General features: G+C 44.0%; 1 protein-coding gene across 3 annotated transcripts in view; it reads right to left on the bottom strand.

The window, feature by feature from the left end:
- The window catches only part of arid1ab (AT-rich interactive domain 1Ab), a 79,161-nt gene that overhangs the window by 21,765 nt on the left and 37,090 nt on the right, over nt 1–20,306 (bottom strand). For all 3 annotated transcript variants that reach the window (XM_069680913.1, XM_069680911.1, XM_069680912.1), the window contains exons 2-4: nt 18,900–19,121; nt 14,349–15,077; nt 13,575–13,691 (exon numbers count right to left, since the gene is read on the bottom strand). In XM_069680913.1, coding sequence (XP_069537014.1) covers nt 13,575–13,691; nt 14,349–15,077; nt 18,900–19,109 — 1,056 coding nt within the window. In that variant the 5' untranslated portion in view covers nt 19,110–19,121. The remainder of the gene's footprint in view (nt 1–13,574; nt 13,692–14,348; nt 15,078–18,899; nt 19,122–20,306) is intronic.

Genomic DNA, 20,306 nt, shown 5'->3' with positions numbered 1-20,306 from the left:
GGTCGACCAGAAACTCCCATGTCCTGCAAGGTAAAACTATATTTTATATGGCTTATGTAAAAAACTGATCTTACTCTTTAACAAAAAGCTCTCTCTCTCTGTAGCGACGCTTTCAGTAATGCTATCAGGCAATTTTAATAATGATCCGAGCTTGTCAGTAGCACTTCTTGTTGACAGACTTTGGTCCAGCAAACTTGCCCTGAAAGATTAAGTTGCAGCCGTTACAGTCTGTTTCGTAGCTGCTAGCTAAAGTAATCTACAGGAGCAATTTCAAAACGTATGTACCTATTAGTCATTTAAAGCCCAAAATACCGTATAATCTGGAACGTAAATCGCACCACACTATAAGATGCAGTCTGTTTTTGGGGGTCTCCCAGAGGGTAAAAAGGTTTCTGTGTTATTTCAACACCATTTCAATTCATTGTCATTTGAAACACATTCAAAACACACACAAATTACAGCCTACTAAAACTCCTCTGTTATCACGTCAAGTTTGCAATCCTGCCAGCTACCGTGCAATAGTTGAGCTCAGCCTACGCTGACGTTGATTGTTGAGAGGGTGGCGGCTGCACTGGCGATCATGACGCCGCATGTCCGTGACGAAGCTTTAGCGAGATTATAGCCCCATTGTCTGGTTAAAATACTGTAACACAATAAAATATATTTGTATATTGGTTGCAGCGGTTTATAGAACGCAGCCCACTTTTTACATTCAAAATAATGTATGAAAACTGCGTCTTATACACCAGATTTTACGGTATGTAAAAATATGGGCCAAGTTTGAAATACCAGTTATTTTGTGTTACTCTTCAACATTTACGAGGTCTGGCTTATTTCTTGATAAGTGGGAGAGAGGGGTATAATGAGAAAATATTCATTGTCCTTAAAGTTATGTGTTTAAAAAGTAGTTCTTGTTATCATCAAAACTATCAGTGTAGATATTAACAGAATAAACTGTAACAATACAATAATAAAGGTTTTTTTCATGACAAAATCTCATTTAAACGTTAATTCCCCGTTACATAATTAGAAAAGGAATGAAAATCTACAGAAAGGTTCACATATCCACCTGCCGTACCAGCACGTATGCATTATAGAGGGCGAACTCTCTGTAAATATCTGGCAACTGACAGCTCTGATCCCTCAGCCTGGGTAAGCAGAAACATTGTACACACACACACACACACACTCACATATTCAAACACACAAGCTCCTACCTACTCCCACTCTGCAGTCATTGATTTTTCCCGACTCAATACTGCACAGCACCAGCCTGTTCTGCTGACTGCACAAGCCGGACAGCGAGAGGAGAGGAAGAGGAGGGAGGAGGGGGAGGGGAGGGGGAGGCTGGTGATACGGATGCTGCTGTGGCTCTGCTATTCAACACGCTCATCATTAGAGGGTGAATGATGAAGGGGACATGGATCAGGCATGAGGAGGAGTTGAGGGACAGTTGGAGTGTGTGTGTGTCTGGGTGTGTGTGTATGTGTGTGTGTGTGTGTGTGGGGGGTTCATGAGCTCGGAGAGAGCAGCGTTAATCTATGACAATTATAACAACCGATAACACGAGAATATACACGAGAAAACGCTATTTTTCTAAATGCAGGAAAGAGGAAGACATGTGAGCTGTGTTGTGGAGAGAAGCAGAGAGCTGCAGCTCTTTCTGTGGAGCTTCTAGCTCCTCTCTATGGCAGCCATTTTGTGTTTTTCCAGCACTGCCTAACATGGAACTTCAGAGCTGAGAGAAAGCTGCAGAACTGTGTGCGTAATTTTTCAGGGTTAAGAGACACAAAAATATAGATTTAAAGAAAATCTAGTGTAAATAATCAGTTGAAAATCCTTTAAAAAATGTGATTATTGCTCTTGAATGTGGAAAAAGGCAGAAAGTCTTTACTATTCCAATTATTCCCATATTCTCCACTCTCCACTGTGAGTGTGCCTGTGCTGTCTCTGAGTCATCTGCTCTGCCCTCCTCTAATGTATTCCATTTGCAGATTACTTCACTGAATCAATCAAGCCCGACCAGAGCCATTAGTCTGCCAAGCCAGCCGATTTCTTCTTCTTCGCTTTTTTGTAGCTTATGAGAAACAGAACGAAGAAGAAGGGAGAAGAAGCGGCTCGAGATAATGAAACGTATCTGGATTGTGTGACCTCGGCCGGCGGTGTAACCAGATCTGCTGGTAGTGGTGGTAAGGAGGGAGGGAGAGGAGGAGAGGGGGGGAGCAGGGTTCATCCCTCAGTCACACACTCTCCCTGACCCAGTCTTCTGTCATTCTCATACCTCAGGGTTTCACCAACCGCCGCCTAGTTGGCAGGCTTCCTCATTCTCGGGCCTCCAGATGCTGAACACAATATACAGGAGGGGGAGAAAAGAAAGAGAAGAAGAAAGCTCACTCACTCCAGACACATGCTCACACATCCCTCTGTGGTGAGGTGATAGCTGAGGAGTAAGAAGGGGAGGAGGAAGAAAAATGGCTGCATCTCAGGGGCTGCCATGGTTACTGTGATCCACGTGGTTGACACATTAGAGCAAACACAGTCCCTCCCTCCCTCCCTCCCCCCTGTTGCTGCCATCCCTCTGTCTGTCTCTCTCTCTCTCTCTTTCGGCGGCCTCCCTGCGAGCCTGGCAGGGTCACGGTGCAGTCAGCTACTACAAAAGAAGCAGCCTGTCATTGTTACAGGAAACGCAGACGCACCAAAGCCGTGTCCCTCCCCCCCCTCCCCTCCCCTCCCTCCCCCATGCTCCTGCTCCACCACTGCTTTAATTACAGCCTGCAGGTCCTTTACGCTGAGGAGGCCTGGGAGACACACAGAGAGTGGACAAACACAAAACAGGCAAACCTTGAACTTCCCCGCCGTCTTTCCCGAGTCCCTCCTGTTTATGTTTATACGCCGTCGACCTCGTCAGCGAGAACACTTCAGCACTGCGCTTTTACCACTCATTCAGGGCAAAGTGGGCTTTTGATATCCGAAAGGAGGTCATGGGAAAAGTCATTCCTTCTCTTTTAAGCTCAAGATCAAGTGAAATTTTCTCCGCACATTTTCTAAAAGGGGTCTCTCTTCTCTTTCTCTCAGCTCAGCCTCTGAACGTGATTTCACTGAAGCACATTATCTGCAGACGACAATCACAGCGCTTCTATCTGCACACGCAGACGACAGATAGACTTCAGGCGCTCAGACAAACTCAAATCAAGCCTGTCTAGTCTTTGAAACCATCTTTAACGACTCCAGCCTGGAGTATTGTGGGACGACAGCATGAAACGTTCAGGTGTTGAAGAAGATGCCGGACAGGTGGGCGTTCCTGACCCTGCAATCAGCCTCCTAAAGGGTCCCACCTTTATCCTGAAGGTACAAGGAGCTTCTGTGAAGTCCACTGAAGGCTTGGAGAGAGGCAGCTACAGCCCCAGCTCCAGGTTTGCAGGGCTGAGCTCAACCATAAGGGGGCACTCCCATCCCACTATGAGGGAAGAAATGGAGAAAGGAGGAGAAGCAAGGCAGGCCCCTGCCTCATACAGCAGCAGCAGCCATTACAGGGTTTCAGATAGAGCACAGGCTGACAAGAAACTCTCTATACACTGTGAAAGCAACCTATAGGAGCACCACGCAACGCTTACCCAATCAACATCATATACAGACATGAACTGTTGAGAGGATGCCTCAAAAACCAATCAATCGAGGAAATGATCAGGTCCGAGTTGTGTTTTTTATTTCTCCAAGATGTAGGCAACAACAAGCGTCGTCACGTTGGGTGACTCAATGCTCTGAGCCTGGGAGCACCCTCCTGGGGTTGGATATCTTGTCTGGAGTATCAGTGCCACAGACACAATGTCTACTACCTCCAGCTCCCCAGAGATCACCATTACACTGCTGCTTTATCACCCGCAGCCACGTGGGGAGGATAATAACAAGATGAAAAAGTACAAGATGAAAGGGTGAAGCAGCAGAATTCAGAAAAAAAGTCTCGTTCTGCTAAAACATGAAAAATACAATTCATTTGACGGTGATCAATACTGCTCGGCTTTAACATTCCTGCGTGATATCGGCTGGTAGTCAGAAAAAGAAAATAAAGGCCAACTATGAATCTTAATCAATGAGTAGGGAGTTCTTTTTTAAACGCTCCACATTTGCCTAATTGAGCTTCTCTGTGGGGGGAACACAAAAAGGGGGTGTGTGAGGCACAAACACTGCAGCAGTCTGTGTGTAGCTAGATGAAGGGAGGCGGTGGAGGGGAGGAGGGGTCGGTCTGATTGCTGTGAATAATGGGGAGATGGTGTGTGCGTGGGGGGCCTTTTGTAGAGATCACAATAGTAGCAGGGAGTCCCAGGGCAGCGCACAGATGCCCCAGTGAGGCAGGCAGCTGCCCAGCCCGAGGTGAGGGGTGCTGGGATACGGAGGGAGCGGGGCCGCAGGGGCCTCGGGGTGAGGTGGAGGGGGGGGGGGGGGACTCCAGACCCCTACAGCCAGTCTGACTGTTCACCAGAGCAGCAGCGCCCCTCCCCTCCTACTGTCACACACACACGCACACAAACACACACACACACACACACACACACACACACACACACACACATAGTGTGTCTAGAGGGCGCTACCAAAGCAACCAGCAGAGAATTAACAGGGGAGAGGAGAGGGAAATAATATAGAGGTTATTTCATAGAGTGAGAGTTAATTTCATTGTGAGGCCGGTTTCATCCATCCAGGCTCAGCAGCTTGTTCCAGCGAGAGCAGGAGAGCGCAGACAGTGCTGCAGTCAGCCACAGTCTTTGTGCTGCAAAACTAGCTCAGCCCAGCAGAAATGGAGGCAGAGGGGAGGGGCATGGGAGAGTGTGAGAGTGTGTGAGCGAGCGGAGAGAGCAAAAAAGGGAGAGGGAGAGTGCTCTGTGTGTGTGTGTGTGTGTGTGTGTGTGTGTGTGTGTGTATGTGTGTGTGTGTGTGTGTGTGTGCTCACAAGAGCAAAAACAGGGCTCTGGGTTTGAGCAGAGCTGAGAAACAATTCACTGAAGCAAACGCAAAACAACACACTTTGTCAGCAGATTGAATTTTCTCAAGTACATTAATTAAAAATCACATAGAGGGGAAAGAAAAGGGGTGAGAGCGAGAGGGAGCGGGGGAGAGAAACAGACGAACTGAGAGCAGGGAGGGGAGGGTGAGAGCGAGCGAGTGAGCGAGAGGCACCCTGGAATCTGAATAAGACATGTCCACACAGGAAGCAAGGGCCCCAGAATAGCAACAGGAAACCGGCCCCGGACTCTGAATACTGTCAGCGTCAGAGCCTCGCAAAACAAGGCTGCGCTGCACAGCGTTATGAAAGCTGATTTACTGAGAGAAGAGAGAGAACGAGGAAGGGAAGAGGAGGAGGAGGAGGAGGAGGGGAGGGCACAGGCGAGGGTGAAAGAGAATTTAGATAGAAAGAGGAACGAGAGAATGAAATATATATATGTAAAAACAGAAAGAAGGAGAGAAATGCAGCAAAAAACAGAGTGTAATATTGAAAAAGGAGAGGAGGGGGTTGGGCTGGGTAGGAGAGGAGAGGGAAAAAAAAGTGGGCCGGCCTTGTCAGGCTGATTGCTCCAGAGCTATGTCGCAAAAACAAGCTTAGCTGCAGGAGGAGAGCAGAGCGGGGCTGGGCTGAGCTGAGCAGGGAACGGGGATTGCAGGAGGGGGGACTCAGAGTTGATCAGCACCAGGACTGGAGGATCCCTCAGTTCCAGATCAGGAGGCTTGGCACATAACATTAAAGGTCATTAAAGGGAGGGGGGGTCTGTTGTTGTGATGTGGGTGGTCCCTGAGCTGGGTAAGACTGAATTCACGCAAGGGTGGGGTTCTAATAGGCAGGGATGTTGTGTTAGATGAAGAAATACTCCAGTTAGAAGCCCCTTGCCGACAACTAGGTGTACTTTTAAGTATGATAAATAAAAGGTATTGATTCTACTTCATCACTACGTTGTTAACAGGCAAGTATACAGAAATAAAGTCAACCCTTGGCCTTTCCTTCAAGATAAAAGCCCTCCAGATGAAACCTCTTATTTGGAAAAGGCAAGACGAGGCATGAGGCTTGAGGACAGAAAAAAAACAAACTCAAGCGTGAGTGTGTGACCAACATGTGACCTTCCTCTCGAGTCTGGAGCACATTCAGACACATCAGAAAAGAGGAGCATCACAACCAGTGGGCGGTCCTGAGTGGGATTAGGCCCACAGTGGAGAAAGGGGTGTACAAAAGAGGTGGGAGAGGACAAGGAGATTTAAAAAAAGAAAAAAAGAGAGAGAAGAAAAGAGGTGGGAGGGAGGGAAAGTGGCGGTGATCTGGTGGTTATTCTCATGAGTTGACGTGGAGAGGAAGTGTCACATAAAGGGAGGGACAGCCCGAAAGTGACAGCGATACCTGCAATAGTTCTGGAGAAAGTGAGCTTTTGTACAGCGTGTACGTCGACCTCTCATACAATTATGGAATCATTTTCGTCCCCAAATAGCCCTGGGATATTAATTTGTAGACTGAGCAATGCCAAGTTTTACTGCTGAAATTGAGCTCCCCTCGAATATTTGAAAAGATTACACGGATGGTAGCCCCCAAAAAGCACTGAATGTGAAAGCTAATTTGGTCATTAAAGGGTTATTCCAGCTATAAAGTATTGCACTTTTCTTACTTGTAAGGGTGATGATTTATAAAATAATAAAACAAAAAATTAAACATGGAGCACCTATCCCTCTGTATCCAGTCAGTAAGTAGCACTTAAGTTCCCTGCAGTCTGGCTTACTACAGAGGTATGAACACAAGATACACAAACAGATTTTACTGTGATTTAATTGCAATTAATCACACCGTGCCAAAAAATCACTTTCAGTCTGAACACACCTTTAGCCGTCTTGCTTGCTCTTAAATACACACATTTTTCAAAATCTCCAGTCTGTAACCCCGGCTTTGTACAAGAATGTCAAGTCTCAAGGCCAAACTGAAATCAGCCTGATGACATCACTACAACATCATCAGGCTGATCTTTTCAAACTTGTAAAGGCTCCCTTCAGAGCCACAGAAGACGTCACACAAGCCTTCTCAGAATCCCCGCAGTACTTCTTGTGAAAAGTCAAATTATAAAATTGGTGCCCCTTTCATGGTCACTTGTTATCGGCAAATTTAGAACAAATAAGTCTTTCACTCTGTCCTCATTTCCTTTCCTGGAGAGAATGAGATTTGTTCTTACATTTCAGGAATATTTGAAGACCACAGAGACTATTTTCCAGTTGTGTTGCTGATTGTGCCATACTCACTCCAAGTTGTTTCAGATACGCATCAGCTACATTACTACTCTGCAACAGTGAACAGATATTTCCATAAAGACAACAGTTGCAGGGAAGCGACAGTGTGGTAAATACTCTACAGTTAAACTGTGCATGTGTGTCCTGGAGCAAGGAACCAGCTCAACCTGCTCAGCTAGTTCCACTACGGCTGCCTGTGTTTCCCCCTCCTCCTCCTCCCCCTCCTCCTCCCCCTCCTCCTCCTCCTCCTCCTCCTCCTCTTATCCACAGCCCTGTTTCTCAAGCTGACTGTTGCTTTCCTACCTGTGCCTTCCAGCAGGCGCTGAGCCTCCTGTACTCCTTTATTCCCACCTCGACGGCGGCCTAACAGACGCTGGGCTTTTAGCACCTGGCTCAAACAGACCCATCTGTGCTCTGGATGAGGTGATGTCTGGCTGGCGCTGTGTGAAAGCTACTAAAGTAGCTAAATAGTGCTTACCTCTCAGCCGCTGTTGGATCGGGATTCAAACGCGTTCCGAGCCAGATTAAGACAAAGGCGTCTTTGCAAATCTCTGCAGGTTCTTACAAAATAAACACCTTTTTCAATCAAATTGTGCACTTCACATTTTGTCAGGTGTATTTTAATTTGGAAAACATACCTCTCTGCGTTACATGATACAAGTTGGTTTATTTAAGACCAGTCTTCCATCCTATTAGTGGAGGTGCTCAACAGGTATGAGTACTGAATTAATCACAGGAATAACAGCTTCTATTGTGGTTATGAATCCAACAATAAAAAGAACAGAGCAAAGTCATATTAAGTTCTTTTAAACCTAATAAGCTGAAACATTGCTATTTTTGTGATGCACTCACTCTCTTATCAGACAATGAGCTTTCTGGTGAGCTAAAAGACTGCCAGACAGGCCCATTTCAATTTTTGAACGACCATTATGATATCTGAGTTTCAGTACCAATGTCATACCTTTATGTGCTGCTTTTTTATTGATTTTTTCCTCTTTTTTTGTCAGAAGCTTCAACAGCTTTGCCAATTAAAAAAAGGCTGACATGAAAAGGACTTTTATTTATTCATAGTGAAGATTAGATGAACAATACCAAAGGACAACCTAAATCAACCACAATATTGAGAGTGCAAGGTTTGTGAAAACTGAAGCGAATGTCATGTTTCCAACTTCACTATCTCCTTACACACCTGCAATCATATTTAAGTTCGACACTCCTTCATTTTGTTCCACTTTCACTATTTCTTGGACCCCTTTGTGAAGCATATTTTCAGTCTGCAGCCAAATCTCACACCTGTCCTGCTGTCTACATGTTGTGAAGTTGTCTATAAACCTCAATCCAGACTTCCAGTGTTTCTGTGAGCTTTAGGATTTACTATTTACTATAAGGATTACTTAATGCTACAAAAGAAGTGGTTCATTAGACATGCAAAACTGCCGATACATTTGCAGAGCAGGCTGGTTTATGAGGCTCTTCAAAGCATCTTAAAGCTTCAGAGAGCGAGGAACAATAAACATGTTTTAACACCATTTCTGAATGTATTTTTGTACACAGCTGAATACACACGGCACATCACATGACCATTCGTGCACACTGGGCATGCGTGTGCTGGTGTAAAAACACACATTAAACAGGCACAGCTTCTGTTACCCAAACAGTGGCAGTCCATGTGAGGCTCATTACTCAACTGGATCTCTTTAATAACAGCTTGCCCGATGCGCATGTAGGAAGTAGTAGCATTATAAAATTCTGAATTTGGCTTCACAACAGCAGTTAGCATAAACAACAAGGTCAGCAGTGCCTGTTGTTGGTCATTGATGTTTGATTAAGTGGTGCAGGTCGAGGTTTATGTTTATCTTTATTTACAGATTCTACATAGAAATGTGATGTGGATTTCCAGGACGGATGATTTAGCTTCTTATTAATCTCTATAAACAGCCATCTGCATGCTAACAGCTAACAATCTGTTCTAGATCTAAAATTCTACTTAAGATCAATTCCCTGACTCTGTATCATGAAAGCCATTCAACGATCAGATTTCCCGACTTCCTCGAATGTATCAGAAATGATCAATCCGATCTCCGTTCAACAGGAATTCGTTTATCGCTGACTGCGAGCTACATGCCCCGATATGTTCACAGGTGTCCCCAGAGGCTATATCGTCGTCAGACAGTAGCCGATGGGATCCGAGATTGAGGTTTATGTTATTTGTTTTCTTCTGGAAAAGGGTGACATGATAGAGATGTGACGAATAAGGGACGGGCACCCAATCAGTACCGAGGGGTGGGTGTCTAAGTGTTTTCAAAAGTCTCCCCCCCTCCGCACATATTAAAATGCAACTCTAGTTTTAAACTTCAAGTGGGTCAGAAGCTTTACCAAAAGTCTCTAAATCGTCAGAGTAATGTGGAGGCGAGGTGCAAATGTAGAAAAGTTTTGAGTTTTTAAACTAATTAGTATAAGCATGGAGGTAGCCTGAAAAGTATCATGTTCTGAAACTGATCCATACTGCAAATTATCAATAGATATTCAATAGGGTTTGGGTTAATGAAGCTGTCATAGTCATGCATTCTGCTCTTCATATGGTTACATAAAACTTTTCCCACCATGTATGTACTGTTATTAAAATAATTTCATTTCCAGGTGCAAAACGTGGTGCAAACCTCCTCGTAACACCTGCAGGAGTCGAGGAGCTGCTTTGACACAGACTGTCAGGGTTACCCTCTCAGCCAGCAGTCTAATCTGCACATAGTGTCATGTGCACTCCACAGGGGTGCAGAGGGAAGAAAAGGAAGGAGGAGAGGAAAGTTCATCTCCACCTTAGTGAGATTACAGGCTCTCACAGCCAATCACAAAGCACGGAAAGGGAATCCCCGAGAAGTCGGAGGGAAATAAATAAAAATAGCCCTTGCCTGGCCTGCTTGGCCAATGGTGGAGCCCGCAGAGAGATGTATAAATAAATAAGAGAAATAAATAAAAGAGGAGGGAAACACATCCTGAGGGCATCCCCTACTGGCATAGACAGCGCTGCCTCTCATCCCTTCCTCCCTCTCAGCGTCTTCCACTCCAACCAATCACTCACACTATTTGAAGTTATTTGCTTGCACTCCCTCAATCCCACAAACCACCCTCCGCCCCCCTTCACCCTCCCCTCGCCGCCGACTCCGCTCTCTCACTTTCATTCTCTCTCATTAATGATCTCATTTCTCACTCTCCTTCCCTGAGGCCCAGAATGAGGTTAGCTCCGCAGTCTGACCTATAAACAGTGCCATGGAAACTGCAACGTGTTACAGCGAGACACCTCTTTAACAGGGAAGATGGGGGGGTGAGGAGAGGTGGGGAGGGAAGGGGGTTCTCTCACCTTTATCTTAGCCAGAGGGCTATCAGAAGCCAGATTTGCTTCACTTTCAACAAACCTCTTCCTGGCACAAATGTTTTCTTGCCCTCTCAGAATTTTTTCCTTACGTGTCTGTAGAAACCTGCACTGCTGGAGCTCACTGAACTCACTCTTGGCATCAGCTTGTCGTTGTGTACTGCGTGTTTGTTAAAGAGGCAACTCTAAAGATGGCAGTCAAAAAATCAGATCTATACTCTTGTTACCTCTGCTTGGTCGTTATATCAGTGGACCTTAAGTATCTTGCCAATATAGGCATTTCACAGATACGACCGTATTATCAGCATATATGCTGTGAAATATGCGGTGATTTAAAATGTCCTTTTGGTCATATAACATCGTTTTTCAAGCAGAGGAATTCATAGTTTTAAACTATCTGCAGTCGGGCTGGGAATCGCAGGATGACTCACGATACGATAAGCGGTAAGTGGCCCATGATAACAATAATATCAGCAATTCTGCGATAAGTGATGCAAGACAATCATGTAATGATACATCACAATATCTCATTAACTTCTTCGGCCAATTAATTTCCGTTCGCGTTACCCTCATTCCTGTCCAGTCATGAAGTAGTGAAGCATCGAGTCAAAACTCGCAGGCAAATCTGTTTATGTGCTACATATTTGTCAATTAAAATATCAATATCTGGTGCCAGCCTATCGCTAAATGTATTGTGCGAGTCAGGATGACGATACATTGCCATATAGATATTTGGTCCCATCACTAGTCTGCAGCACGTGAAGCTGAGACTCACAGCTAATCAGAATGTGCTATGCATTCGACTTGTTTGAATTATGTGGTAAAAAATGTTGAATATTCTTTTATAAAGCTGTTTGTTTAAGTGAGCAGTCTTCTAAATACCTTTGAATAGTCATATCAGCACCATGCAAGTAAAATATGTCTATTACCAAACCACCTCAATAACTCAGGTATTCAATTCATTTTCACTCTTTTGCTCAATCATTATTGGTCTCCAAAAATTCTAATCAGTTGGGTTGTTGTTCAAAGATAAGTTCACCTCCAAATGTCAGTTAATACCGTCATTAATATCCAGTAGGGCTGAACAATTAATCGAAATTCTATCGAGATCGCAATATGGCCTACTGTTACAAATAATGCCCCTTTTGCGATTTGAAAATTAATGTGAGTCAAAATACCATTTTAGTTTAAAGTGATAATCTAGAACACTATACACTATCTATCGCTAAATGAGCTAACACAATGGTGATTGAGCCTATAGCCCGCTGACGAAAGCCTCTGCATTTGCAGTATTACAGACTGGGTGCGACTTTCACAGGAAAAAAGTCATAAGCAGCGCCCAGTTAGTGACGCGTTTTCACCCAGAAGTGTTTGGTCTGTCAGAGAGGGTAGGCGGAGCTATCGGGCTGCTTTTCCGGTCTCTGCAAGTGTTGCGAGTAAACAGTAATCTACTACGGCTGAACAAACAAAGAAAAGATGGATGACTACAGATACAACTTCAAAAATAAGTGAAAATCCAAAGAAAAAGAAACAAACTCGACGCTCAGATGAAGCAAACAGTCTAAAAAGGAAAGCGACCGTCAGCGAGGAAAATCAAGAGCTACAACCGGAGCCAACCGTGGACGTCACACACATGCAACCCCATCCGGATATCTTGGAAGTGTACTCCTGCAATTACCATTCACCGCCATAGGTGCCGCCGAAGAGAACGAAACTGAGATCTATGAGATTACCAGTTTAAATATTGTGCTGCAAGTATCGAATATCTTTGTTCACTACAGATCCCCGCAAAAGTTAGACCATAATCATTTAAATATATTATACAATAAAATTGAGAATAATGATGTAAAAATGATCATTCCCTTCAATATCGCAAATCATACTGAAATTACACTATCAAATATAACTGTCAAAATAATCACAATAAGATATTTTATTTTAAATCCTTCAGCCCTAATATACAGATATTGGGTAAAAACAGCTTCATGCCAACTGGGGTTCACATTAGGATAAGATGGATTGTTTTTATAAATGCAGTCTTCTGTCTCGCCTAGCAGTCAGTCAGTTATTTAGCAGGCATGTCAACAGATAGCTGTAAACAAAGCTGGGAATCCACCAGAGTCAGCAGTCCAAAGTACTGAATATTGACCTTACTTTAGTGCAGCATGCAAAACCCACAGTAGTTACAGCTCTGAAAAAGCATAGGATGTCCATCACTTGGCTCAAAAAAGATTCAACTGTTTGGTAGTTAATCAACTACACAGTTGGTCCAAAAATCCAATATTCACACCACATTTCTATGAGTTTTCCTCACAGAGCTCTAATCACACTAGGAGATCTGTTATCTTAAGTTTCAACGAGTATCGGTTTAAATACAGAATCTATTCTGAGTCCAAACTTGAATCCAAATGTGACTTTCCCAAATATTTCAAACCCTTTCAACTTGCATTGAGTGGTTCTTAACTGTAGTTGAATATTGACTGGCATGAGAATGAGTCATGCCCACGGTTTGCCTATGTAAATAGCAAAGAAGTTTTAATGAACCTGGCTGCACTTCAAGACCAAGTGTGAATGAGATCTAATGGAAAATCTGTTCTCGTCAAATAGTGTGCAGCGTCAACGTGCAGAGAAAAACAGAGGAGGTGTAACGACACCTGTAGTAGTATGATTTTTGTTTGGGTAGTTCTATCACATGCAGGTTGTCGAAGTCCATTATTTACAAACAGTAAAAAAGCTACTTCCAGTGATGCATTACTTGTTATGGCTTTTTATGGCCACAGCTGCAGGACAGCCCGGTTACCAACAACTGGACTGACTCTGGTCGTAAGAATAAACTACTCAGAAATGTGTAGTCATAAATGTGTCTGCTTTAGAGGATTTTTTGGCTTCTTTGTGTGACGGGTTTTATTTATTAATAGTCGGATGTTATTTTGAGAGTCAGGGGGCTTACCGGCAGACTGGATGGCCGGCCCTGCATGCTGTCTTCCTGACTGCTCTTGTTGGAAGCCATGGGCTGGTTGGAAGGAGGAGCGCTTGACTGGGAGCTAAAGGAATCCTGGGAGAGTTCCTGATTATGGAAACAAGAAGGAGATAAAACAATTGAATCCACACAAGCAAAGAGAATCATAAATACACATAACAGATCTTCACTAGGCTGGATAAACACAGCAAACAGTGCCAGGAGCAACTGTGATTTGAATAGTCACTGTATGGCTTGTCGTTTAACAGCCTCTTTAAATATTCAAACTTTAATTAAGCAAGTTATTCTTCATTGTCTAACATAAAAGCTATAGGTGCTTCCCAGTTAAAGCCTTTTTTAAACCAATTGTTATCTAAAACTGAGTTCATATTCTTGACCATCTATTACACAAAAAATAAAATATGACAAACAAAGGCATTAAAACCAGTAGAGACCTGAAGGTGTTTTGAAGCAGCTGCAGAGCATCTTCAGTTTGCATTAAAAGTGTAAGGGAGGCATGGATTGTATCTATACAGCCTATAAAGTCAACTACATGTAAAGATCATTGACCAATCCGTGGTCTGCATCGTTTTTACGCAACCTTTTTGTGTCAGACCATCTCACATGAAACTTAAAAAAGTCCCAGGTACTATCCACAACTTTTGGAAAACAGAAACAAAAACAGTTCCAGGCGAGTTGAGTTGACTCAAGCAGTACCAAGAAGTGCAAATGAGGTGTGCTGAGAGGGTTCTGTGTTTTGTTTACCTGTGGAGGAGGTGGAAACCTCTGATATGGTGACTGCTGCTGCTGTTGTTGTTGTTGTTGTTGCTGCTGCTGCTGTTGTTGTTGTTGTTGCTGTTGTTGTTGCTGTTGTTGTTGTTGTTGTTGTTGTTGTTGTTGCTGCTGCTGCTGCTGCTGCTGCTGCTGCAGGGGGGGTGTCTGGGAATAAGGTGATGGCTGACCCTGCTGGCCATGGCCTGGAGGTTGCTGGGCTTGGGGAGGTGGACCTCCTGGTTGTTGCTGTTGCTGCTGTGGTTGCGGTGGCCCTTGCTGCTGCGGCTGTTGCTGCTGCTGCGGTGGTGTTTGCTGTGGCGGCGGCTGCCCTGGTCCTGGGGGTTGTGGGTAGCCAGACTGGCCCTGTGGGCCCTGCTGACTTTGAGGCCCTGGTCCCTGCTGCTGTTGGGGCTGCTGCTGCTGGGAAGGGACATAGGGCGGCTGTCCTGGCTGAGACTGTGGTGGTTGGGTGTAAGGAGGCTGACCTGGAGCAGGGACATGGGGGCCTTGGGATTGTTGGTATGGGGGTCCTGACTGCCCGTGTTGGCCTGCAGGCTGTGTAGGGTGGCCCTGCTGGGGGTAAGGAGTTCCAGAGCTGCCCTGGGGTTGGCCGGAGTACGGAGGCTGCTGCTGTCCAGCGTGAGGGGGAGGGCCGTGCTGACCATAGTAACCCTGGCTCTGCTGACTGTAGCCCGGCCCCTGTTGTCCATAGGTTGACATCTAGACAGGAAGATAGGAGGATTGGTCAGCATCGACAATTGTTTACCACAAGGGGAAAAAATCAATACAGTAGCATGACAATAAGCTCGTCGATAACAAGGTAAGCTTTGGTCATTTCTACCCGATATGGACAGATCTTACAGCGGAAATAAACGTGAAAAAACAGTCTTCAGTGTTATGGCATTTCTTCCTCAGTGGGCAAGTCATGTCTCCATTACTTTGATTGTGGTCCTTGTTTACTATGTAATATATCTTGGTGAATTTTGGGCATCAGCAGCTGGAAGTTAAGAAAGAAACAAGCTGAGCTGAAGTTAGCGAAAGCTCGGCTCACGGCCCTCGAAGAAGAAGGAATCTCAACCTTCAACTCACAGCCCGAGCTTCTGTCCTCCCCTAAGACAAACAGTTTATTAAAGGGAAAACTGCTTTATTCAGTGTATTTATTGGTTTTAATAAATCTTTATAAAAAAGCCTTAAAGCCTCATAAAACAACTTTAGCACATGTTAAACTATAGTTTAACATTTAACCAATTGACCATCTGGTTTCTTCAGGTATCAGTATCAAAATACTCATCAAACCTGCAGCATTATCAAATTATATATTGTGATAAAAATTGATATTCAATGTATTTAGAAAAATAATTTTATATTTCGTTCATTCAGAGGAAGAGCACTCAGAAAATATAACCCAGCACAACTGAATTCTCTGTCTGTCTTCTTGAGTTTAACTAAGATTTTACTACAGGTTTACTATCCCGAGCTCCTCAGTGGAATATCAGTCACTACCTGAACACAGCCTGTGCACTGACAGGATCCTTTCTAATGCTGTAAAATATTTAAAAATAACTTATTAAGTCACCTCTTTGAATGTTTTTTAACATTCAGTCTCAGAGGAGTAATCAGAGACACTCTTCATCTTGCTCACAGATTAAAAGGGAAAGACAACCGCTCTGTGTGTGTAAGAGAGACGAGTGTGTTCCTTGCTATAAACTGATCAGTCGAAGCACGTGAAAAAGCATCTAAGTGCAGGAATTCAGCCGTGCATCGCTTTAAATTACAGCCGTGAAAATAAAAATTGAGTTTTGACTTCATCTCCTTGAACTTCAATATGAGGCTTTTCATATTCCAGCCGATCCTGCGTGCGGAAAGCCTTTCAATACAGCGATTGCGTTTCATTACCCTCAAGGAGCATAGAAGGAGAAAACCCTGACCTTGTGAGGAAACAGTAATAAAAAGAGACGAGGGAAGAAAGAGAAGCCACGTGTTGTTCTGGGAGGGTTCTCAGCTACTCCAGAATTAAAAGAAAATAAGAGATAGTAAAGACATTTAAAACAACGTGAAGTGGCTGTATTGTGGCGCGTGTTTATGACAAAGGGAGAGAAGCTGCTTTCTCTCTGCAGGGCACTTATCGAGTCCACGGTCAGACACCAGGCAGGCCAGTATGAGATAATCACACCACACAATGGGCACGAGACCACAGACAGCGGACGTGGAAGAAAAGACTTTACTCTACGGGATTCCCTGCATGCATTTCTCTTTGAAGACCAACCGCCTGGCTGAGAGGGTTCAAGAAGGGTCTGATTCCTACTTACACATGAGTAACTACGGCAACCTGGATGTTTGCTGTTTTCAATTGGACACTGTCAAAAAGTGCTGACCCCTCTACCTGTAAATACAACTTGAATTTCTTCTTCTTTCCAGCAGTAAAATAAACAGACCATAAAAGCAATAATGGATTGCACTCTTTAGCCCTATTCACACGGGACTAGTATTACCTGGGGACCTTTAGTAATTTGGACTAATAGTGGAGGTCGTCCACGAACCTAATCCTGTGTGATTCTGCAATAAGAAACAATAGTGTCTAATCTACGTCACTCTCCTGTCTCTCTACTATAGAAACCTTAAAGGAATGGTATGACAATTTGGAGGTAAACTGGGGCGGAAGTTTAGCTCAGAGGTTAACTCGCGCGTCCCATTTACAGAGGCTACAGTCCTCGATGAGGTGGCCCCGGGCTCCCACCCTCGGCCCCTTTCTGCTCGTTATCCCCACTCGCTCTTCCCCTGGTTCAGACACTATCAGCTGCCCTCACAGTCTTAATAAAGGCATAAAAGGCCACAAAAATGAATAAATAAAATAAATAATAAATAATGGAAGTACTCTTATTTGCTGGTGTCAAGAGAGATATAAATACTTTTTACATATCTGTCTGCAAAATATGGCTCTATAGGAAGGACATTTTGCTTAAAGACTGGGGGGAAAGTAGGTAAGATAACATGTGTTCAATCTTTACAAAATAGCGAAAGATATAATTTCTTTATAGAAGGTTATATACGGGATTATTTCTTGGCCAGGAGAAACATCTTCAGACAGGGCCGGGTACAGATGTCCTCTTCTGACAGGATTAAAGGGGACATATTTTAGATATGCAATCAATTTTCTATTGTAATGTGTTTTTGATGCATGTTGGTAAAGTTTTGTTTCCCTTTAAAAAATTGTATACATATTTTAATTTCACTATTTTTCTGAGGTGAACGACAGTGTTTGACAATTGGTTGATTTCTGCCAAAGCAAGGTTCTACGTAGAAACCTGCAGTTGTTCTCAATGGCCCATTTCAGAGGCGACCTTTTTAAAAAAGTAATTCTGGAAAACACGGAATTATGCAGTTTTCAAAAAATGTGAAACCCATGCAAAATATGAGAATAACCGTTCAAAAAGAAAAGCCCCTTTAAGCATATTTCCCAAAATGTCAGACTACTTCAAGTACAGCTACTTTCATCAGCTCCACCTCTAGCTAAACACAAAATATGCTTCATGTATTCATGACAGATTTGAACAGATTCAGCCCATCATTTTCAGACATGACACCCTAACTCATCCTGATCATGCCCATAACAAGCAAACAATAACTGGCTTTGAACTCTTCAAACTCTGTACATTAAATGAGTCGGCTTCATACAGTTAGTTTATGAACTATATGCTAGCCCTTCCTCCATTCCTGTGACATTAAGTCACAGTTTTAATAAATGCTCTACTGCCTCAACTAACAGGAATGTAAAAAACTTATTAACTTGTGGTCCAGACTTCAAACCATGCCCTGCACCATGACCAAGTACCAGAGGCATCCAAAAGGCCCGTTAAACGACCCCTCCTACGACAGGAAGGGTCCGTTTGAGACTTTTTTTTAACTGACATAGATCCACAAATCCTATTAACTGTTTTTATGCCGACTTCCCAACAGTAGTTTGTGATCCAAAGTTCACCAGACAGTGACTTCATTTTCTGTAATTTTACCGCTCATGTTGATGATTGTTCAGATAGGTTAGACATTGACTTTTTGAGCATGACACAATCTTTTGAACATGGCCAACTTATCTCTGGACACATGACATAACTCTGGTCACATGCTGCACTTTGAACTTGTTACACTTGTGAAGAGACAAATAAAAAGTCACTGTCTGGAAAAATGATTCTCTTTAAAAGATGGCAATAAAACTCACTATGTGCTATTTATATCTTTTTAAAGAAAAGTCTGCAAAATCTGCAGATTTCCCTGAATTTAGGTTCAATTGAAAATGGTGAGTTGAAATAATTCAATCCAAATGAAGACATTCAACCATAAAAAGCTTATAAAGCTCTTTAGGTTGTACAAAATCCACAGGCATGGATTGTAAGATTGTAAGTCTAATAAAATGACATCACAATTACCAAAAAAACAAATGTAGGTGCTGTTGTTTTTTTGCAGATGAAGGTATATAAACAACTTTGCAAACTGTAACTTCAAAAAGAGGTTGTAGTGAAAGTCATCTGATCATTTATTACTGACCTGCTGTCCGTACTGCATGCCGCCCATAGCGCCAGGTGTTCGGTTCTGCATCCCCATTGGATACCTCTGAGGGGTGGGAGGTCCGTAGCCCTGCCCTGGGTAAGAGCCTCCCTGTTGGGGTCCGGGCCCTGCAGGAGCCCCTTGCTGCTGTTGGGTGTACGGGCTGGGTCCTCCATATGGCTGGCCGCGCATCTTCCCTACCTGGTCCATCGGGCTTGGAGGCTGGAGGACACACAGAAGGAATATGCAATGTTTCAATGAGCTGAAACAGTGAATAGATGGACTGATGCATGGTTCGACTCGAGAGATAACTGTCTGTCATTCACTCGTGGATTTGGACTTGATAGTTATGGTGTGCCTCTATTAGACTGTGCAGTCAGACACGCACACATGCTATAACAAGCTCTATAATGATGCAACTGATGGGACATTGTTCAGAATCCAGTGATGTGACAGGAAAAGATCCTGGTTCAAATATAGCCGGAGTTATTTTGGAAGCTTTTTAGTGGGTTTCTTGAAAAAGCATTACTCAGCAATGAACACAAATAATGACTCTACTGTTTCAGTGTGTCGTGCAAGCATCATCTCATAAACCAGTCACAGTGTAATCAAACAAATATAGCACAAAAAAGCAGAAGGGGGAGGGAAAAAAACAGGAGTGGATTTACTTTCCTACTAGAAAGGGAAAAAATTGGCCATGAATGAATGAATGAGCCCACTACATCCGCCAGGAGCGTTTCCCTGCCCAGGAGATCATTGTGCCAGTGGGTGGATACTGTTACGGCGGAGACGTCGGGGAGGGTTTCTATGAAAATAAGCTTAAGGAAGTGGAAGTGTCTGCGGTGGCTGGAGCCTGGCCCACCCCTCAGCTGAAGCCACGTCAGGACGGAGGCCGGGGTGGCGGTGGTGGAGGGGACTGACCTTGGCTTGGCCTGGACTCTGGGAGATCCACATGGCCCGGGCAGGCAGTGTTACCCCGCCAGACGGCCTTTCTGGCCAAAGAGCAAGGCAGGGAAACAGAGGAGGGGGGCTCGAAATGAGGTAGTCCTGCCTGTCAACAGCTGGAGCCAAGGTCATAAAGTGTCTGATGCTGTGTGTACATAAGAGATAAGTTTGCTGGAATGCCCCCAAAACAAGCCTCCAGTTTAAAAAAAATAATTTCAATTAAAGCAAGGATATTTTAGAAGCTTTTGTTGCACTTGTCAAAATTCTCTATACATCCTGACAGGATATATAGAGAGAAATGCTTTTTTTTCTGTAGCTGTCGCAGGTCTGAAAAGTTCTGTCACATCGTTTCATTCTGCCTTACTTGCCTATCTAAGTTCCTACCTGCCAACTTGCACGCACAGGTCTTGAACAAGCTAGAGCTGGAGAGCGAGTCGCACAAGAACAGACATTTTTATGGTG

This window comes from Semicossyphus pulcher, unplaced genomic scaffold, assembly GCF_022749685.1.
Source record: "Semicossyphus pulcher isolate SPU_LCO1_2020_fin unplaced genomic scaffold, fSemPul1.0.p SCAF_5, whole genome shotgun sequence".
Taxonomy (NCBI): Eukaryota; Metazoa; Chordata; class Actinopteri; order Labriformes; family Labridae; genus Semicossyphus; species Semicossyphus pulcher.
This window is presented reverse-complemented; position numbering and strand designations above follow the sequence as displayed.